The following is a 21,088-nucleotide window of genomic DNA, read 5'->3' as shown; positions in this document are numbered from 1 at the left end:
AGTGTGACGAAGCTGCATTGGCGAGCCAGCACCAGCGCAGTACACGGAAACACTGTTTACCTTCCTGCTATAAAGCGGTACCTATTTATCTACTTGCACTTGGGGGTGCTTTCGAACTGCTAGGTGGGCAGGAGCTGGGACCGAAGGACGGGAGCTCACCCCACCGCAGGGATTTGAACCACCGACCATACGATCGGCAAGTCCTAGACTCTGAGGTTTTACCCACAGCGCCACCCGCACCCCCCCAAAAAAGTACTGGCACTTTATTTTTAAAAAAATAAAAAAGCACTGAAGGGGTGTGTGTGTGTAGCACATGTAACAAATGCACAGAGGATAAGACTATTCATGGTATTTATATGATACCTCCAAGGTCAGAGGCAGCATACTTCTGGACACCAGTTGCTGGAGATCACTAGTGGGAGATGATTATTGCCCTTATCTCCAGCTTCTCTGCTTTCCATAGGCATCTGGTTCACTATTGGGGGAAACAGCATGCTGGACTAGATAGGCCTTTGATCTGATCTGACGTTCACAAGAGAATGGTTCATCTTCACAGTACAGCTTTGCCAGTACTGCTTATTGCTGGCCTAGGATTTTTTCTTTCAGCTCTCATTCTACGACAATACAAAAAAGATGAAGGCACATCCGGCACTTTGTGCCTTCAGTGGGCAAGAATTGCTTGAGGATATTTCTGCATTTAGTTGTAGAACCGTGGCTTAATAGAAAATGCAAAAAAAAAAAAATCAGTTTACAAACAAGATATTTGGGGTGCTTCAGCATCTCTTGCAAATAGATTATACATTAACCAAGCAACGAACATTCTTTTAATTTTGCTGACTATTGTTTGAACGTGTGATCTCTCTACAGGAGGGCACTGCAGGAAATGTTGGCCAGGATATGGCCTGTGCCTTGCCTATTGAAGGGATCACTCCTCTCATAAGGTCTTCTTAGATCCATGGGGGAAGTTCTGCTTTGCCCCAGTTTTTCATTCAGGAGAAACTAGAGGGATACAGAATCTTGTCCTTGGTGGTGCTTACATCATAGATTGCACTTCCTAAAGAGATCAGATTTCCACACACAGGAAGGGCTTCTCGGTTCTTCTTTTCTTTTGGTAGAGAGCATTCAAACATGTGATCTTCCACTTGCAGCCTGCAGTTAGTATACATACTCAGGAGGATTGTGCAACATGAATTTTCTTAAGATGTAGATTGGCCCACGGTGTCTTTGACTTGAAAAGCCCTTCCATGTAAGCATGCTTAAATATTGCGGCTTAAGAACCTGAAGTTTAGCCACCCTGATCAGTGGTGCCCTCTTTAGATGGGAATGTGTATTACAACACTTGTTTCCAAAATGCGGTTTGCCAGTCCTACTCCATTTTGGGGGATCTCCTTGTTTTGCTATATGGGGACTTGGACATTTGCAACCAAAGCTGATGGCATTGCTAACTTCAAACAATTTTGGGAGTGGGTGGGGGAGGAGGTGTCAAGCTGTGATGTTCTTTGAACTTGCTTTAATTGTTCCTATAATATGCAGAGTGGGGAACAGTGCTGCTGCAATGGGCTCTAATAGACTCTCATTGGAGGCTTTTGTTAATTTTTGAATCCTCAGACATTAATTGTATCTCTGTTTGTTCCTTTGAGTGCTGCAAAAGGTCAGGAGCTCCATTAGTGACCTGACAATATTGATTAAGAACATCTGCTGGGCTTCCTCATCTCTCATATATAATCTCTGCTGCAGACCACTTTCAGTGCTAGTAAATGATCAAAGGCATTTAAGAGCCAATTGGAATAGGTGTGTCCCACTCTCACTACAACTACAGAACACTGTGTGCTCCCAGGAAGGAGCTACTAGGGATGTGATTGCATAATGTGGCAGTATCTTGCAGTAGTAGCCAACATGGTGCCTTACAACTCTCATCCTCCATGGTCTTGTTTGGATGGTAGTTGTCTTCCACAACTTCGGGAAAGCGCCATGTTGGTGGAACCTGTTGTCCACAGCTCACCAGGACACAGTCTTCACAATGGTGAGATGGATTGTATTTCTATTAAAATTATGGTATTCATTTCTAAATTAACAGGGATGCATATAAGTGCCACCCAAAAACTGCTGTTCCAGACATGGTAGATGGCAGTAAATATAACACAAGTGAGAAAACATGTACAGGTTCTAATAGATTCCCTTAAGGGATGTGTAGGCCACCTTCTTTTATATAATTTGCAAAGCTCACTAAAATGTGAAGCCTACTGTTAGTGAATATTATCTGCTCCACAGCAGAGGCCATTTATGATATGATTCCCTGCTGGAACACAAAAGTAATTATGCTACTTTTAAGCTGCCAGTTAAACTGACTCTGTTATAGTGATTTCCCCAATCTTCTGCAAAGATTGAGGCAACCAAGCCTTTATCAGACATTTATGTAAGTAGGTTTTTAAAGGCTAATTTACTTCAACATCGCATTTTAAGGGCTCCTGTTTCCCAGCTTTTTATTTTACTTTCATGATGCTAAGAACACAGCTTCTTTAACAATTGAAAACTGATTCTCATAGTTTTTCATGAGTTCACATTGCAGAGATTTTCAGTAGACTTGGCCTATTGCAAAACCTGAGAGGAGGGTGGGAGTGTTAACAAACACTTTGTTGCTGATTCATCTGAAACGTTTTTAACAGACCGAATAATGACTCTTGCGATGTGAACTGTCCAGATGCAAGTTTCCTGTGTTTTCTGTGGTGGAGGAAGGAAGAGAGACGTGAAAAGCTCCCAATAATGTTTCTGCAAAGAGTTCAAAAGTCAGTAGGGAGCCCCCAAAAAGCCGTGTCGTGTTCAATTCTTTTTACACAAAAAACAGCTTTGTCTTTCACTGAATTAACTGTCTTTACATACCATTTATGAGGTATATCATGAAGCAGGAAGTCCAAACAGGATTATAACTGGATCTGATGGCAAGGTAAGCCTCCAGAAAGCAGAAGCAAGTTCTAGCCAACCATAGGTAAAGGTAAAGGGACCCCTGACCATTAGGTCCAGTTGTGGCCGACTCTGGGATTGTGGCACTCATCTCGCTTTATTGGCCGAGGGAGCCGGCGTACAGCTTCCGGGTCATGTGGCCAGCATGACTAAGCCGCTTTTGGCGAACCAGAGCAGCGCACGGAAATGCCATTTACCTTCCCGCCGGAACAGTACCTATTTATCTACTTGTACTTTGACGTGCTTTTGAACTGCTAGGTTGGCAGGAGCAGGGACCAAGCAACGGGAGCTCACCCCATCACGGGGATTCGAACCTATGACCTTCTGATCAGCAAGTCCTAGGCTCTGTGGTTTAACCCACAGCGCCACCCGCGTCCCCTCTAGCCAACCATAGCTTTCAGCTATAACTGAAGAAGGCAAAATCAAAACGTTAAGGCAGGGGTCAGCAACCTGCAACTCATGGGCCACAAGCAGTCCACGGGGGTCATTTAAACAGCCCCTGAGCTGTCCCCGAACCCAGCCACTTTCTTGGCGAGTCCCCACACACTACTCTAAACCAGCACAGGGTGGAGCAAGGACTTGCTTTCGCGGCACTGGAAATCGTGTCTGTGCAGACGCAATCTCCATAGGAGTGAACCAGCCCAGGCGAGGTAAACCTTGCCAACCCCTGTGTTAAGGTATACTACACTTGGAAATACGTGCACAGAGATAAAATACAAATTTAAGCAATATTTTGTGATAAGATAAGGAATCAGATACAATATAAATTTTCATATGGATTTCTTTTTCAAAATTCCATAGAGCACTACAAAAGCAGGATGAAATAGATATGAATGAACACATGAAAGGCACATGGATTGGAAACAAACTGATCCATCCATCATGTTGGGCCCTACTGAAATCTGCTAGTAGAGCAGAGAGGGGTGGTGTCTAGTGTCACAGTACAGAACCCCAAATCCATCACACCTCACATAGAGGATACTCACTACATCATGAAATGGCCAAGAAAGCCTATGTTCTCTGTGTCTTTGCCAATCTTTTCCCATTCCATTCTTTTATTAAATCATCATTATTAGAGTTTCAGGTCCCAACTACATTGATTCGCAATTCTTGCCAGAAATTCTGGTTATGCTACAATCTCTTCCTGACATGGGATTTTGGAGATGTGGCAACAGAGAACAGAGGAAAGAGTAGCCAAAAAGTGTTGCAGGTGTGATGAGGGAACTGCCTTAACCCCCAAAGAAAAGGCAGCAGTGTGATAGCAGTAAGGCTTGCATATGATTTCCTGTAAATGTTTGGTTTCATTTTTATGTAAGACTGCATATCCACACAGTACTATGAGCACTTTAGAAGCATTTATGTATGCATGGTTCTTTTTCACTTGACAACTGACGGGCTTGTAAATGCAGAAATAAAGTACAACCTGGGAAAATTGCAGCCTTCATTCAGATGCAGCAGTAATTCCAAAGCCCCAATGAGGAGTGCTTCTGTTCAGTCTTTAATAGGTGTATTATATCCCTCCAAAGATCTCTTGGAAAGCAGAGATTCAGAGGGAGAGGAGGAAAGAAAGTGCCCTGTTACAGATTCTGGTAAGCTGCTGCTGATCAGACCAAGCTATCCTGGTCTAGATGAACCAAGAGTCTGTCCTAATAAAAGCTACCTTTCTCTTAGAGCTATTGGCTCTGGTCTGGCCTTGCTTGTCTCAAACCTTACAATGCCACACTATATAAGAGGTAGTGTTGCAGATAGCAATGGGTGAGTACAAGTACCGGTATATCAAATCTGGTTTCTCTGAGTTTCTCATTTTTCCTATCTTAAACTCGGTTCTCCACATTTCCACGTCAGTTTTGTTTAAAGTCCCCATGACTATTCACCAGAAAATTTCTCTGCATACTTTTGCAAATCACTTTTCTCTAATAGAATGCATTTCCCTATTATGCATCCCTTTGCACACTTCCCCTAGCATATGCCTTTTTGTGCTTGGCTGGAGAAATTTGGAGAAGTGTTTGGTGTTTGGTGTTGTTTGGAAACATGCAAATTACATTTCAAATTGCCTTAAAATGTGAACTGACTCGAATCATACACACACCCATCCCTATCTGAAGAACGTGAACAGGAAAGTGTGCCCTCTATTGCTTCTTCTGTTGCTGGAAAAGTTCACCTGTAGTGGACACAATCCTCCTCACCTGTCAATAGTGGGAGGCATCAGAACCAAAAGTGGGCAGGGCCACTCCTCTCTTCCTCTCCCTCCTTCCCTCCCTCCCTCCCCTTCTCTCTCCACACACACACATTGGGATGAAGGGGAAGGGAGAGATCACTCTTGCCAGAAGTCCAATCTGATCACTTGTAAGGGGTTTTTGGATTTCGGTAGAGGGCACACCCTAGGGCTTCAAGTTGTCTGTTCCTTATCTAAATTAAATATGATGTTTCTAATCAGAGCATTTGCCCACAATAAAAATGCTTGTTTACTTTTCCCCACTTAACAAGTAACTCAGATATAGGTACTTAAGCTGAAGGTTCTCCATCTTTCTTCTTCTCTTTATCGTTAGGTCTCACCATGGGATTAATTTTACGGTATGCTACAGCACCATCTGATTTTGAAAGTGGAACCGTCTATGATTGCGAGAAGCTCAAGGCAGGCTTGCCCACTCTGCTTGTCAATGTAACAAATCAAGTGTATGAATATCAGTACAAAAGAGAAATCAGCCGGCATAATGTCAATGCACACCAAGGCAACATGATGCTACAGAAGGTAATGTGATTGTCTTCTATTTAGTAAATGAGGTTACATTATCATTTCTGATTGATCCTTGAATTGATGAGGAAAGAATCCACAGTGACTTAAATGTGGCGTAAAGAACTTGTTTCTAATCTTAATTTCACGTTCAAGTGCAATCAGAAAATAGGTGAATAACAAATAAAACAATCTTTCTACTCAAAAATAATGAGGTTCTTTCTTCTCAAAAGGATCTATCTCAGCCTTGTTGCTTTCACAATTTGGAGGCTTTCAGACATGACAAAATTCTACACAGAAATATATTCCATTGCAAAAATTATAAAAGATGGAATTTCAATGAAGATGGGCATTGCATGAATGACAGAATGTATGTCTTTTTGCTGTGTATGTATGTAGTGTACACATCACAGCTTTCTATTCCATGCACATAAAAAAATAAACCATGTGTTTGCATACATCTATGACTCACAGGTTGCTTTTGTACATGGATAAATTTTCCATGCAGGAACATCATCATACTTTTGATCTATTCCTGAATCTATTGTAGTTCACATGTAAGATAGATCAAATGCCTGCAACTTGTTCCCAGTCAAGCAAGACATTTACACTACAGTTGCCACTGAAAGTTTCCTTAAAGAGAAATCCAGAATGCAACCTCCCTGCAAAAAAGGCCAACCTGGGTTGCTTGGATAAACTATGAGTGGCCAACTTGTGGCTCTCCAGATGATGGACTTCCCATCAGCCCCAGTCAGGTCGATGAACCTTCAGGGATGATGGGAACTGTAGTTCACCAACATCTGGAAGTCCACAAATTCCCAAGCCAAGGATAAATTACAGTTAGATCTACTCACAGTTTGGATGAAATAACAAAACTATAGGTAGATTTTGAAATAAGTAGATATTCCTGTTCTCTTTGTGGATGGACCAGAAGAGAGGGGAACAAGCTACTGCAATGTGGTTTTGTGTTACATTCAGTGCTTTTTTCTGGGGGGGACGCAGGGGGACGCATACCCCTAAACATTTTGTGAATCTAAGTTTGGCCTCATTGAGGGGCAGTGTTACATCAGAACAGATCAACATATGTGAAACATTCTAACCCTCTACAGTACTAAACACTGTGTATGACAATTATTTCCTTTGACTACACTGGGTTATGTGGCACCTTAAAGACTATCATATATATTATGTTGTACATTTTCATGGACTAGAGTATGTCAAAAGCACATGGTTGGGAAAATTGTCAACTATGAGATCGCTTGATTCTAGTCCACTTACTATTATGCCTTAATAAATTTTCTCCCTCTCTGTATTATTAGAACTTGGGGGTCTTCCAATGAAAGTGAGTGGTGGAAAATTCAGGACTGACAAAGCCAGAGCGGTAGTCTCGTAATCTGGGGAACCGGGTTCGCGTCTCTGCTCCTCCACATGCAGCTGCTGGGTGACCTTGGGCCAGTCACACTTCTTTGAAGTCTCTCAGCCCCACTCACCTTACAGAGTGTTTGTTGTGGGGGAGGAAGGGAAAGGAGAATGTTAGCCGCTTTGAGACTCCTTAAAGGGAGTGAAAGGCGGGATATCAAATCCAAACTCTTCTTCTTCTTCTTCTTCTTCTTACACAGTGCATAGTTATACTGTCTTACTTGCTGGATCATCACCTTGTCATGGTGGGTGGGTTTGCACATTCCTATGACCCTTGTGAGCAAAGCCATTGGGAGCCTCGTACTCCCAGCAGGGTCCCCCAAGGCAGTAAGGTAAGGTACCACACTTCTGAAAGATAAAGAAGCTATTGCACTGTGCTGGAAAGAACACTACCAGCATCTGCTTAACCACAACTTCCCTGTAGCCACTGAGGTCCTCTCATGAATTCTGCAAAAAACAGATTAGAGATGAGCTTGCAGTATCTTCAATTCTGGCAGAGTTGTGTACAGCTATTAACCAAACTAAAAACAACAAAGCCAGTGGACCTGATGGTATACATGCCACAGTCTTCAAAGTGGGCGGAATTGAACTTACATGACAACTTCACAAGCTCATTGAAAAAATCTGAGAGAGAGAGGAGATCCCAGCAGACTTTAGGGATGCCCAAATTATCAGTGTCTTTTAAAAAGGTGATAGAATGGATTGCAGAAACTATTGAGGCATCTCTTTATGAGCTGCGGCCGGCCAAATTTTTGCAAGGATCTTAGCAAACTGTCTCCTAACAATATTCGAGGCTACCCTTCCTCAATCCCAAAATGGTTTTTGACCTTCTAGGGGGACAGTGGACACGATTTTCACCATTTGGCAGCTTCATGAAAAATGCAGATAGCAAAACCATCCCCTGTATATGGTGTTTATTGACCTGACTAAGTCCTTCGACATTGTAAATCATAATGCTCTGTGGACTGTCCTTCTGAAAATTGGTTGTCCAGATAAATTTGTGAACATCCTTTGGTGTATAAACACCAATAATTGGGAAAGACTGATCTGCAAGTGCTCCAATTGGAGAACAGCCTTTACCAAAGGTGCCATGGATTTTGAAGACGCTCAAACTCAGGACAAAAGGGAGAAACGTGCTAAGAGGAAGGCTCATTTAGCACACCCTCACCATGATCAACTCCCACCCGGAAACATGTTCCCACAGTGGAAGGACATGTGGATCCAGAATTGGTCTCCACAGTCACTCAGGGACTCACTGTTAAGACTGTGTTCATGGAAGACAATCTTACTTGGCTACGAGTGATCACCGAAGAAGAAGTGTTATACTATGAAATTTGCTTCCATAATATTTGTTGATGGCCCCCAACTTAGGTTTAAAAGCTGTTTATGATCCATGAAGGACAAGGTTATCAATAGCTACTAATCAACGTCTTTAAATTACCTCCAGTATCAGAGGCATATCAGTTGCTGGAAAATGTAAGCCAAAGACTGGTATTTCCTTCATGTCCTGCTTTGTGGCTTCTCAGACATGTCAATTTAGCCACTGTTGAATCTGGATACTGGAAAGAGAGATGGCTTTGGTTTGATCCAACAGGCTTTTTTTAATGTTCTAACTTCCCTTTATCATCCTTAACAAGTTAGTGGCAGGAGATACAAATTGCAAAAATCAGACTATCATATAATTGCTGTGGTTGGTTTGTGCAGTTCAAAATTTCCCACATTTGTCTTTTCTGAAATTAGTCTTCACTATGCAGTGTTTATGGATCTGAATATGCAATGTGACTGAATCATTTTGAATAACAACTATACAATTAATCCACCTCCCTAAGATGTAGAGGAGAAAGGTGCAGAAAACCTATTAGTTAATGTGACTGTCAGTACAGAAGACTAAGGGATAAAAGTTCTTGTTCCAACTTTCTCCCCATAAAGTTGTCAGCGCAGCGAAATTTAGCACTTGCTGTTATTGGCTAGCCAGTTCACATTAGTTTAATAATTCAGAGTAAGCAGAATGGTAAAAATAAAATAAAATGCTGAGCTCTCATTTCCTGTTTATCAAGTTGGGCTATCAGTTGGACAAAGAGAGAGGGAGGGAGAGAGGAAGTCATTTTGCAGTCAGGCTGTATTGTTACAGAGCTAAATAATTCATCCAGGATCGTAACCCCATAAAGGAAAGGCACTTTATCGGCACAAAGGAGCTGCAGACCATTTTGCTAATGACATGCTCTCACTTTTAAAGATATTAATCCAGTATATTGTGCTGAAGATACAGGGAAATTCAATGTCTTACAAAAATAGCATTTGCTATCCAGCAGGTTACCATTTTAAGCAGGTTTCTACTTTATAGTGCCTACTAAAGCTATGCATAAGAATGAACACTGCTGGCAAAATATTGCAGTGTTCTGTCTCTGCTCATTCTGACATTGCATTTACAATTTGTCTCACAGTGTGCATCAATTAGAGCCAAACACACAGTAACTTAGCCCCAAAACTCTAGATTTTTGTGACACCCAAATGGAGGCATGATGACGCTTTGTGGGTGACGGTGATGGGTGTTGTTGTTTCGTCGTTTTGTCGTGTCCGACTCTTCGTGACCCCATGGACCAGAGCACGCCAGACACTTCTGTCTTCTACTGCCTCCCGCAGTTTGGTCAGACTCATGTTTGTAGCTTCGAAGACACTATCCAACCATCTCGTCCTCTGTCATCCCCTTCTCCTTATGCCCTCCATCTTTCCCAACATCAGGGTCTTTTCCAGGGAGTCTTCTCTTCTCATGAGGTGGCCAAAGTATTGGAGCCTCAGCTTCACGATCTGTCCTTCCAGTGAGCACTCAGGGCTGATTTCCTTAAGAATTGATAGGTTTGATCTTCTTGCAGTCCGTGGGACTCTCAAGAGTCTCCTCCAGTGATGGGTAATATGGCCTAATAAAGTCTATGGGAACCACTGCAGGAACAGAGGGGTGAACTTTTCTAAAGCCCCAGAGTAACATTGCCTAGTTTCTTTCCATTTACAGTGATACCTCGGGTTAAGTATTTAATTCGTTCCGGAGGTCCATTTTTAACCTGAAACTGTTCTTAACCTGAAGCACCACTTTAGCTAATGAGGCCTCCCGCTGCCGCCGCACCACTAGAAGCACGATTTCTGTTCTCATGCTGAAGCAAAATTCTTAACCTGAAGCACTATTTCTGGGTTAGTGGAGTCTGTAACCTGAAGCATATGTAACCCGAAGTACCACTGTATAGGAAATTGTGTATATGTGAAACAAAGATTAGATAACGAGAACTGTCTGGGTAATACTGATAACCATGCAGTAGCTTGGTTATCTGCTGTCAAGTGGCTGTCTAATTATGATAACTGGGTTTCCCCACCACAATAATTCACCTGGTTGCGTTCCTATTATCTTGGTGCCAGGATCTCAACATACCATCTCCCATCCACCTACTCTCTGTGGAACACTGTCAACCAAGCGCTGTATCCAACATGAACTTTCCCCCATACACCACCAAAAAATGTGTTACAGGAGTTCTCCAGCTCTCTGAAACAGATTTGGGGGAGGGTGTGGAGCACATGTGGAGGAAGAGAACTATTTCCATTCTGCTTTTCTGTTTAAAAAACCCACATGTAATGGCTTACATAAGTTAAAACACATCCTCAGCCCTGCTGTTATGACACTGGAAGAGGGAATGCACAGCTACATGATTATAGAGATGACGTTGTGGGGTGGAGGACAGTGTCTGAGAAGGCTTTCTAGATGTCAAGGCATGATAACAAACTGCAAGAGTTATTGCTTCATTGTTACCCGGCAGAAGACTAATAAGCTGAAGTTCCTTAGGGGCAGTGAGACTGTCACCAGGATATTTGTTCCATTGCCATGGTGCTACTTCCTGTGCTCTTGGTCCTGTTGGGAATATTTTATTTATTCATTTAAAGCATTTGTACACAACTCATCAGCCAAAAGGACTCCCGCAGAGGCTTACATAAGCATAATAACAAACAAGACAAAACCTGAATTCAGGTTTAAGAAACAGAACAGAATCAATAATAAACCACTGAATTACACAATTTCAGGTTCATATCCAGCCTTACTCCTTATTTTCAGGTGGCTATATTGAACCTGATCTGCTCATAGAAATTCCCTAGCTGATTAGTAAAATTATAAATATACATCCCTCTAAGGAAATTAATTGTTACACGCACGCATGCACACATGCACATGCATTCTTTATACGGCTTTAAAATGTTAAATTTTTAAAATAAAATAGCATATTATAGTATATCTCTCACAGTGTAGCATATTTTCTACAAAAGCATATGTAAAAGAACATATCAAGATGGATGAGGTTTTTTGGGGGGTTCTACTTGTAATGCATTCTCTCTCTTTTTACTTTTTTAATTAAAAGAAATAAATATTCATTTTTAAGATAATTTACCCGGTTCATTCTTCAAATAAAATGGCTTGAAAATAATAGCCCACCACTCATGCTCAAGGAAGACTTCTTTGTGCTGTTGAATAATCTTTCAAATTTGCAAATCTCTAGCCAGAATGAACTGGAGAGGGTTTCAAATCTATGCAGAATTATGTTGTTGTTAGTTTGTTCCTTTTTTTCTGCTGCTATTCTGAGACGCCCACAGCAAGCCCACTATTGACCAACAGCATTCTGAGGTGCTCACACAGGTAACACTTGGCAGCAAGCTGTTGGCCATTGCATGCCAAACTGAACCTCTCGCACAATTACATTTAAAGGTTGCATGCAAACTGATGCTGTAACGCTAAAGTCCACTGCACATGAGTGGGGCAGCAGGATTTGCCACCGAATAGAATCTGAAGAGAGATGTTTGTATCAGGATAGATCTCTAGATCAGGTTTGAGAAGAAGGCAGGTTTGCTCTCCCTATCGCTACTGAGGTCCAGTGCCAAAGGCCTTCTGGCGGTTCCCTCGCTGTGAGAAGCCAAGTTGCAGGGAACCAGGCAGAGGGCCTTCTCAGTAGTGGCACCCGCCCTGTGGAACGCCCTCCCACCAGATGTCAAAGAGAAAAACAACTACCAGACTTTTAGAAGACATCTGAAGGCAGCCCTGTTTAGGGAAGCTTTTAATGTTTAATAGACTATTGTATTTTAATATTTTGTTGGAAGCCACCCAGAGTGGCTGGGGAAACCCAGCCAGATGGGCAGGGAATAAATAAAAAATTCATATTATTATTGTTTATTATTATTACCGCTACCACTTTACATTCATCTGGTAGTTGATTCAAAGCATGATTGGTCATAGCATTTCCACTGCTGCTATTTTATCCTTCTGGGTTTTACCCTGTTATTTCTTCATTATAACCCTTGAGTTATATTCAGCTCATCATTGAAATCAATATGTTATTTATGACTAACTCAAGTCCCCTGGCATCAGTGGATCATCTCTTGAGTATGTTTTAGTTGGAGGCCAATATTTATTATTTGAATGTTTGTCCCGATTTTTGATGAGTGTAATTTGACAGCATAAAACAAAGGTTCATTCACCTGCTTATCTCCCAATGGGATGTCTTTTATAATCAGCCAATAGTGCCCTTCTGTATCCTCTCCACACAACTTTATGCAACAACAAATGAGTTGGTTTTTAAAGTGGTGTGATATTCTTTGTTTTTCTTAAAAGACATAATCCGTAAGAGATGTTTTGTCCTTTTGTCCTTTCTGGCAGATGACCTTTGATCCTTCAATCTTCTTCAATGTTTTATTACCTCCCATTATATTCCACGCAGGCTACAGTTTAAAGAAAGTAAGTGGTATTTATTTATTTGAACTTCAGTAGGACGTCTGATGCTGTTGTTGATCTAAATGACCAACCCATAAGATTTGTGAAAATTAGGAAGTGCTTCAGATTGACACTACACCACAGAGAAATCAAAGAAAGGAATGAGGAAAATGTCCCCAATTTCAAGCCTTCATTTTGATTCCTATGTTTTGATTCCTATAATTTGATCCAATTAAATTTAATAATGTATAATCCCTGCATTTTGACTGCCTGTTCAGAATATTATTATTATTATTATTATTATTATTATTATTATTATTATTATTCCTTGTGTAAAATAAAGTAGGTATCTTGAGTTTGGGATGTCAACTTTTTGTGTGAACCTTCTTTTAGCCCCTTAAAGCTCCATTTCCAGACCTGTGACATAGGAAAGTAGCTGAGCTCCACCCTTGAACCATCAAATATTCATTAGGCCCTGACTCTGCCTTCTGACCCAATTCTGGCTAAGCCAACTGACTAGATATTTTTAAAACCACAACATGGCAACTTTTCAGGGCATTGTCTTTCCCAATAAGACCACTTAGGCTTGGTATTCCAGCATGCCTAGATGGTAGGTTTTAGGACATGATCAAGGCTCTTTTACTAGTTTACAGACAGGCTTAAATTGCAAATAACACATTGCAGTGGAACCTCGGAAGCCGAACACTTGAAAACTTGAATGTTTCGGCTCCCAAACGATCGAAAACCAGGAGTGATTGTTCCGGTCTTCAAATGATTTATGGAAACTGAATGTCTGGCGTGGCTTCCGCAGCTTCCGATTGGCTGCAGGATACTCCTGTAGCCAATCAAAAGTTGTGCCTTGGAACTCAAACGTTTTGGAAGTTGAACATACTTCTGGAATGGATTCCATTTGACTTCCAAGTTACAGCTGTACTGTACAAAAAAGGAGTGAAATTTAAGATATTTACTGGAACATGATAAATTGTAATGCAACTCAAATGCCAACACACTTTTAAAATGTTGTGGAACTAGTTCACTGGCCAAGACTTAGCGTAATTGTAGAAGAAAAGGATTCTGATCATACTTGCCTGAGGATTTACAAATGAAAGAATTCATGCTGTTAACATGTACAAATGATTTAGAGCTAAAATATAAAAGGAAGCTTGAGAACAGAATTTTAGGTGTTAGATTTCTGGATCTGTTGGACAAGCAGTATATATTTCTTAGTTAAACATCAGGAATCTTACTTTTTAATCCTTTTTTTCACACACAGAGACATTTTTTCCGCAACTTAGGATCCATCCTAGCATATGCCTTTGTGGGGACTGCCATCTCTTGCATTGTTATAGGGTAAGTGAGCTATATTTCACCTTTAAAAAATAAGTCTTGGAACTGATGTTTGCTTTCTGACAAGACACGTGTGTTGCTGATGTCAAATTCCTATGCAAACATGTGCTGAATACTGAGGAATTCTGTACTGCGGTATCAATTCTTGGTCCTAAGTGCAAAACTACTTGTAGTGGAAAACTACATGAATATCTATAGTTTTCATTTCAAAGTTCAGTGTTCCACTGCTAGACAAAGAAGGCTGCCATGTGGCCTACCGCCAGGGCGCACACTGCCCTCTTGGGCCCGCAAAGTGTCCTGCAGGGAGCGGCGGCAGCAGAGGGGCCTTGTGCCCCCCCCAGGGCCGGCGCCATACTTAAAAGGCTGCCATGCGGCCTACAACTGGGGCACCCACTGCCCTCTCAGGCCCGGTGAGGTGCCCCACAATGAGCACTGGCCACGGAAGGACCTTGCACCCCCTCTCCAGCAACAACGATGAAACAAAAGGCCGCCAGGGGGTCTACAACTGGGGTGCCCGCTGCCCATAGCGAGCGGTGGCAGTGGAGGGGTCTTACACCCCCCTAGCAACGACGACGCTGAAAAACAATAAAAAGGCTGACAAGCAGCCTGTAACCCCGCAAACACAAGAGACTTACCTCAACCTGGCTGCTCACTGGAACACGTCCTGAACATGGAAGAGAAGAAAACAAAGTGAGGTTTGGCTGAAGGGGTTGGCCTCTTTGCCCTGGCCCTGCCCCCTGCTGGCCTTCCATTTCCTCCCAGGCCAGGGGCTGGACGATAGCCAGCCTAACCCAGGTGGGAGGCAACGGACTAGGCAACCCCGCTCGGTGTCGCAAACCCCAACCACCTGTTGGGAAGGGAGGGCGGAAATTGTAGTGGAAAAATACATGAATATAGTTTTCATTTCAAAGTTCAGTGTACCCTTTGATCAGTTCTTTAGTTTCCCTTTTAAGCATGCACATTTCACTCAAAAGCACACTGCTTCATGGGTGGGTAGAACTCTGCATAAACTGTGGCTACCTCAAATATATACATTCTGAGAACATAAGAAAAGCCTAGATTTTACTTTCTAGTCCAAAATTCCATATCCAAAGGTTAAGTGCTGGAACATTAAGGCCTGATTCACACATAGCATGGAATGGACCTCCTAACAAGTTGGTATCTGCTGTAAACCAGAGAGAGGAGAGAGTGGAGTGATAGTTGGATATACAAGGGCTGAGGTGATCTTTTGGGCATCTTGGTACGAAGCTATGTGAGGCTTTATACACCCAAACCAAAACCTTGAACTTAGCCTGGTAGCTAATTGGTAGCTAGTGTCAGTTGTGAATCCCAAGGTTTGTATTTCTGAAGAGGTGAAGGTTTCAACAACATCACTAATCATAGTTTATCATCAGCTTGATAATTTACCACTTGAACCTCCAAGAAGGCCTTCCTCAACTCTGGTGTTGTTGTTGTTTAGTCGTTTAGTCGTGTCCGACTCTTCGTGACCCCATGGACCATAGCACGCCAGGTACTTCTGCCCTCCACTGCCTCCCGCAATTTAGTCAAACTCATGCTGGAAGCTTCGAGAACAACATCCAGCCATCTCGGTCCTCTGTCGTCCCCTTCTCCTTGTGCCCTCCATCTTTCCCAACATCAGGGTCTTTTCCAGGGAGTCTTCTCTTCTCATGAGGTGGCCAACATATTGGAGCCTCAGCTTCATGATCTGTCCTTCCAGTGTGCACTCAGGGCTGATTTCCTTAAGAATGGATAGGTTTGATCTTCTTGCAGTCCATGGGACTCTCAAGAGTCTCCTCCAGACCATAATTCAAAAGCATCAATTCTTCAACGATCAGCCTTCTTTATGGTCCAGCTCTCACTCCATACATCACTACTGGGAAAACCATAGCTTTTACTATACGGACCTTTGTTGGCAAGGTGATGTCCCTCCTCAACTCTGGTACTGGACAATGAATCAAGGTTCAAAAACAAGCTTCAGAATTTGTCCTCCAGTACATTTTGGAACCCTGCCCCAAATGATTTGACAGCATTTCAAATATGATGAGACTGGAGCAACATCCTGTAAAACCTCATATTAGAGTTATGAACTCAGTACTATCTCCTTGGAACTGTTTGTGGTCATTGTCCTTTTTTTCATATTGCACTTTGAGGAAGGCCACAGTAGGTTATGAGAGCTCTTGAACCATAAAACTCTTTAATGGGGCACTGAAGCCTCTCCCTATGGCGCAGGATTTATGGCAGCACTTTAGATTTTATAAGAGTTCCCAAATTTACAAGGAATCAGAGTTCTAAACTTCCAAAGAGCACTTTGAAATTACACAACCAATTAAATTTTAAGCTTCAGTCATCTCTCCCTATTATATCATTCCTTAAGCAAAGATGTATTTGCAGACTCAAAATATATGTACCCTTTTCACATCATTGTATGGTATGGCTGAACTTTCACATCTAAGGTTGTAATTCTGTCAACATTGACTGGGATATAAGGGTCAAACTGCACATTATTATTGCACTAAATGCATTGTCGGGAAGCCAGGGGTTTTCCTTCCTTTAATTAGAGGCATGGGTGATTTCAAATGGGCATTATCATCACCACAATTAGGCTTAGAGGGGAAAGTTCCTATGGGTATCACTGGGAGCTTACCCCCCACCAAGGTATATTATGAAGTGAGAGGTTATCTTCATAGGGATCACAGCTAGGTAGGGAAAGCTTAAACCTCACCTCCCAGACTGCTGTGGTCCCAGTTAGGGATGGAAAAGTAACATATATGAACTGAAACACAGCATTTGGAATTTGCACTTCTCTGAATTTTGCAATGCAGTTCTTCAGCCAAGTAACATGTAGAAAAATGCACAGAGCTGGGTAAAGTCTGCATAAATATACATATATTATTGAAGCTAATACACAAAGCTTTATTGTATTAGGGAAAGTAGCTTTGCAAAAAGGTGTATATTAGGGGGGGATGCATTTAAATGCTGGTGTTTTTTTATGGGAATTAGAAATAATAACAATCTGATGTGGGGAGCTGAATTTAAGATTTGAAAAATTAGAAACTAAAATGGACAGTCATTCACCCCAGTCCCAATGCAAGCTGAGAGTTCCCATTAAAGAAACAAAAACCTATTTCTTACTGCATAATTAAAGCAATGCCTAGTTTGGCTTTTTGACTTTGGTTCAAAGTCCTGTTGAACCCAATGAGGCTTACTTCTGAATAGATGTGTAGTGGATTGCTTTCAAATGTCACATTGCCATTGTTAAAGCAGTGTCCAATCATGTTGCATTTTAAAGTTTGAAGCTCATTGGAATGTCTTTCACAAAGGCAATTTGGGGGAAAAACCTAGCTTAAAAGTTTTTCTGTTTGTATTATCATTCCAGTCCTAACAGGGTAGGAAGTGTCTCCAAATTGTTGCTGTTTTCAGGAGCGACTCAGCTGTATACCTGAAATTTAGGTTTAAAGTCTAGGCTTTGCCTGTTGCCCCCGAGGTTGAGGTAGCATTAGTATCAAAGTCTTGAGTAGCACTACTGCTGTTTTTGCTACTCTTTCCTCCCCCATCCCATCTCTCTTCTAATACACAGGAGGGAGCTGACAACATAGCAACCAACAATTAACAGTGTATGGGAAAGAGAAAAGTTTTTAAAGCTTTTTTAAACAAAAACAATAACTAAATCTTTCCACTTTTGAACCATTCTATGTTCCTGTCTTTCTGCTTTTTCTGCTCTTTTGGAGGTGGCAGCCATTTTGTGACTGGTGCCCTCAACATTTTCTCAAAATTCCAAATGTACCACCGGACCCCAAAAGCTTGTGGCCACTGCTTTATTCAAAATCAGTTTAAGTTCCAACAAGTGTTATGAGAGGCAGAAATAATTACCAGCTATCATAGCAAATTCTGAGAATAGTGTGGCGATCACACAGGGTTCCTGGATGTTTGACATTCTATTGATCCCTGTGCCACCACTGTGCTCGCTTCCCCGCTGCCACCAACCCGTTACTTTCAGGTACACACTGAGTCCAGACAGTTGTTAAAATTAAACCAAATAAACAAGTTTATTTTATAAGCATTAACAAGTTTCTCAGATAATTTTCTTGTCAGTTTCTTAACCTTAGTTTCTTTACCGGCCTATACCTTCCTAATACCTTCTGACTGATTATCTCAACTGTTTGACTCCTCTTAAAAGATTCTCTCACTCTCTCACATCAGACTAGCCCAACCCACAAATTTATCCTCTCTCTCTCTTCTAACTCCAGACTGACTTCTTAACAACTCTAACTCTAACTCTTCCCCTTGGGTTCCTATAGGTTAGTCATTTTACAATTAGTTAACCCTTTCCTTATGAACCCAGTATGATGTCACACACCTAGGAGGGCAAACACCACAATAGGATCTTTGTCTATCCATCCATACCACCCAACTCAACTCAGTTCTCCCTTCTCCAAATTTCTGCCCAAGACTAACAAGGCATAGAAAGACATTATGAATATCGATGTGGATTTAGGTTTTTTAAATTTTTGGTTTTGCTTAATTTCCCCATGCAGCAAATGCAGGAACACGGTTGTGCACTCCAACTGAAATATGGTTTGAATTCATATATTCACATTCTCTAGTCTAGCAGTTTACTTGGTAAAAACGCCACAAAGCTGAAGCAGAGTGCTTTGCAAAGTGTTCTACTGTAACATCAAATTGACTAAAAATTAGGTGTCATTCAATTTTGCAAGCATGTGCTGAATACTGAGGAATTTTGCCTTATTCTGAACACTTCTTGACTTTGGATGAATGTTCACTATAGAAATTTGAGCAACTGATTTTAAGGATCACACAATATTTTAAAATAAATAAATAAATGAGAAGATATAACTCCAGAAACCAATAATATTACTGGGTTTATATCTCGGTAAGGAAAGGATGGAGGGGGATTACTTCTTAGAAACAAAACTAAGATGACTCTTTATATGTCTAGTAGCCTTTACTCTCTAGCAACCAGGCTTCCCTCCACACCCCAGGTGCTGCTGTTCCATTTAGGAAAAAGCTTAATAGCAGCATGAGGCCCAACAATAATGGGAACTGCAAGTGAGAGAACCAGCCAAGGAAGGGTTATCCAGCAGAGAAAAGAGGGTGGTATTCAGGCATACATTCAGTCCAACTGTTTTCATGCATGAATCATGAAGTGTGCATGCACATAAAGAGTGGCAATATGTCTGTTGAGGTCTGCTCATGACATGACAGTATTTCTATACAAAAGCCACAGTTCCATAATGGAACGGGTAATGCACATAATGCATTATAACCAGGAAAATGAATGCAAGAAACCCCATGTCAGAATGCAGCCCATGACTCCGTCTTCTGCACGACTGCTCCTCAGATATTTGAAGACCACAAGCATGTTCTCCTGTCTAAACATACCATCCCTCATCATACTTGGTTTCTGGTTTCTGTAGTGCAGGTTATATACCTGGCACTTTACAAAAGAATTACCCTATATACTCGAGTATAAGCCGACCCGAATATAAGCCGAGGCACCTAATTTTAGCACAAAAAAACTGGGAAAACATTGACTCGAGTCTAAGCCGGTTTACCACACCACAAACCTGGTGGTGGCAGCAGTGGCGGAGGAAGAACAAGCAGCCTGAAAAGGCTGTTTTGGGGCTGCTTGAGCCTCCACTGCTGCTGCTGCGAAGGCAGAGGAGAAGGAAGAAGCTCCTTTCGGGCCGCTTGTCCCTTTGCTGCCGCCTCTGCTGCTCACAAGAGCAGGCATAGGAGCCGCGATTGGGAGAGGCGCAGCGCAGCGCAGCACCTCTTCCAACCGTGGCTCCTGTGCTTGCCCATGCGAGAGGTGAGCGGCAGCGGCAGGACCAGCGGCGACAAAGAGTTCCTTTCAGGCCGCTCATCCCGCCACTGCCACCTCACTTGAGTATAAGCCGAGGGGGGGGGGGGCTTTTTCAGCATAAAAAATGTGCTGAAAAAATATACTTGAGTATATACAGTAGCTGTTAGGTGTAGGGGCAGTGCTATAAGATTTAGCTTGGTGTGTGCTAGAAGAGAGCTCAGCTGTGCAGGCGTATTGTAACCTGTAACGTTCTGTTGCAAATTTCAGTTGTCATTCCAATTGGGCTTCTTTACATTAACAAAAGAGAGAGAGGCAAACACAGATATGGGTACTTGGGCCTCCATAGCAGCGCAAATATGCTGTGATGTTCTGCTATCAAAGAGACAAGGCACTGACATAGTTATGGCTATGTCAGAGTCAATAAAGGAACATTGCTTCTAACCTAGCTCTCAAAGTTTGCTGCCAGCTTAATGAGATTTTCTCTGAAGGAATTTTCCAGTGTGGATTCCCAGAAGGTTTGTTCATTCTTCAGCATACTTTTTATATTTATGCTTTTTGGGGAGTTGGGGGGGGAGAGCAGGGAGAAACAAGTTTACACCTCATTCCAGCAATTTTCCTGCTTTCATTCTTCATTTAAGATTCAGCCCATGCTCAATGATTTCAGCACGCTTTCGTGCTTGCACTGCTTAGTATGCACAGCTAGACAGTCAGCATTTGACTTTCCAAAGTAGATCAGTTGTTTTATAACTGCTAGACAGCTGCACGCATGTAGCGTACATGGACTTGTGGGGTTGGTTAGTTGTCTTCCAATCTCATTTTGGCCCAAGCTCATAAAATTGCAAAATCCAAGGATATTGGGCTTCAGCAGCAAGCATTTCTCAAGGCCTGTATCCACAAGCATTTTGCATGTGGTACAGCTTGGGAAACAACCCTCCGTTGCTGTGTATGAAAGGATTGTGGGGGGGCTTGAACTGCTCACTGAGATTCTTTGTATGCTTCTTTTGTATGTTTGGAACTTCTTCTGCACTGTGATCTTCACCAATAATAATGATGGTAATAATAG

General features: G+C 42.0%; 1 protein-coding gene across 1 annotated transcript in view; it reads left to right on the top strand.

Annotated features, from left to right (window-relative positions):
* The window catches only part of SLC9A9 (solute carrier family 9 member A9), a 273,537-nt gene that overhangs the window by 8,359 nt on the left and 244,090 nt on the right, over window positions 1-21,088 (top strand). Inside the window, exons 2-4 of the mRNA XM_083739541.1 lie at window positions 5,511-5,713; window positions 12,801-12,878; window positions 14,128-14,204. Of these exons, the coding sequence (XP_083595667.1) occupies window positions 5,511-5,713; window positions 12,801-12,878; window positions 14,128-14,204 (358 nt within the window). The remainder of the gene's footprint in view (window positions 1-5,510; window positions 5,714-12,800; window positions 12,879-14,127; window positions 14,205-21,088) is intronic.

Source organism: Podarcis gaigeae (genome assembly GCF_964106915.1).
Source record: "Podarcis gaigeae genome assembly, chromosome: 5".
NCBI lineage: Eukaryota > Metazoa > Chordata > Lepidosauria > Squamata > Lacertidae > Podarcis > Podarcis gaigeae.
The sequence above is the reverse complement of the archived record's forward strand: the minus strand, read 5'-3'. Positions and strand labels throughout refer to the sequence as shown.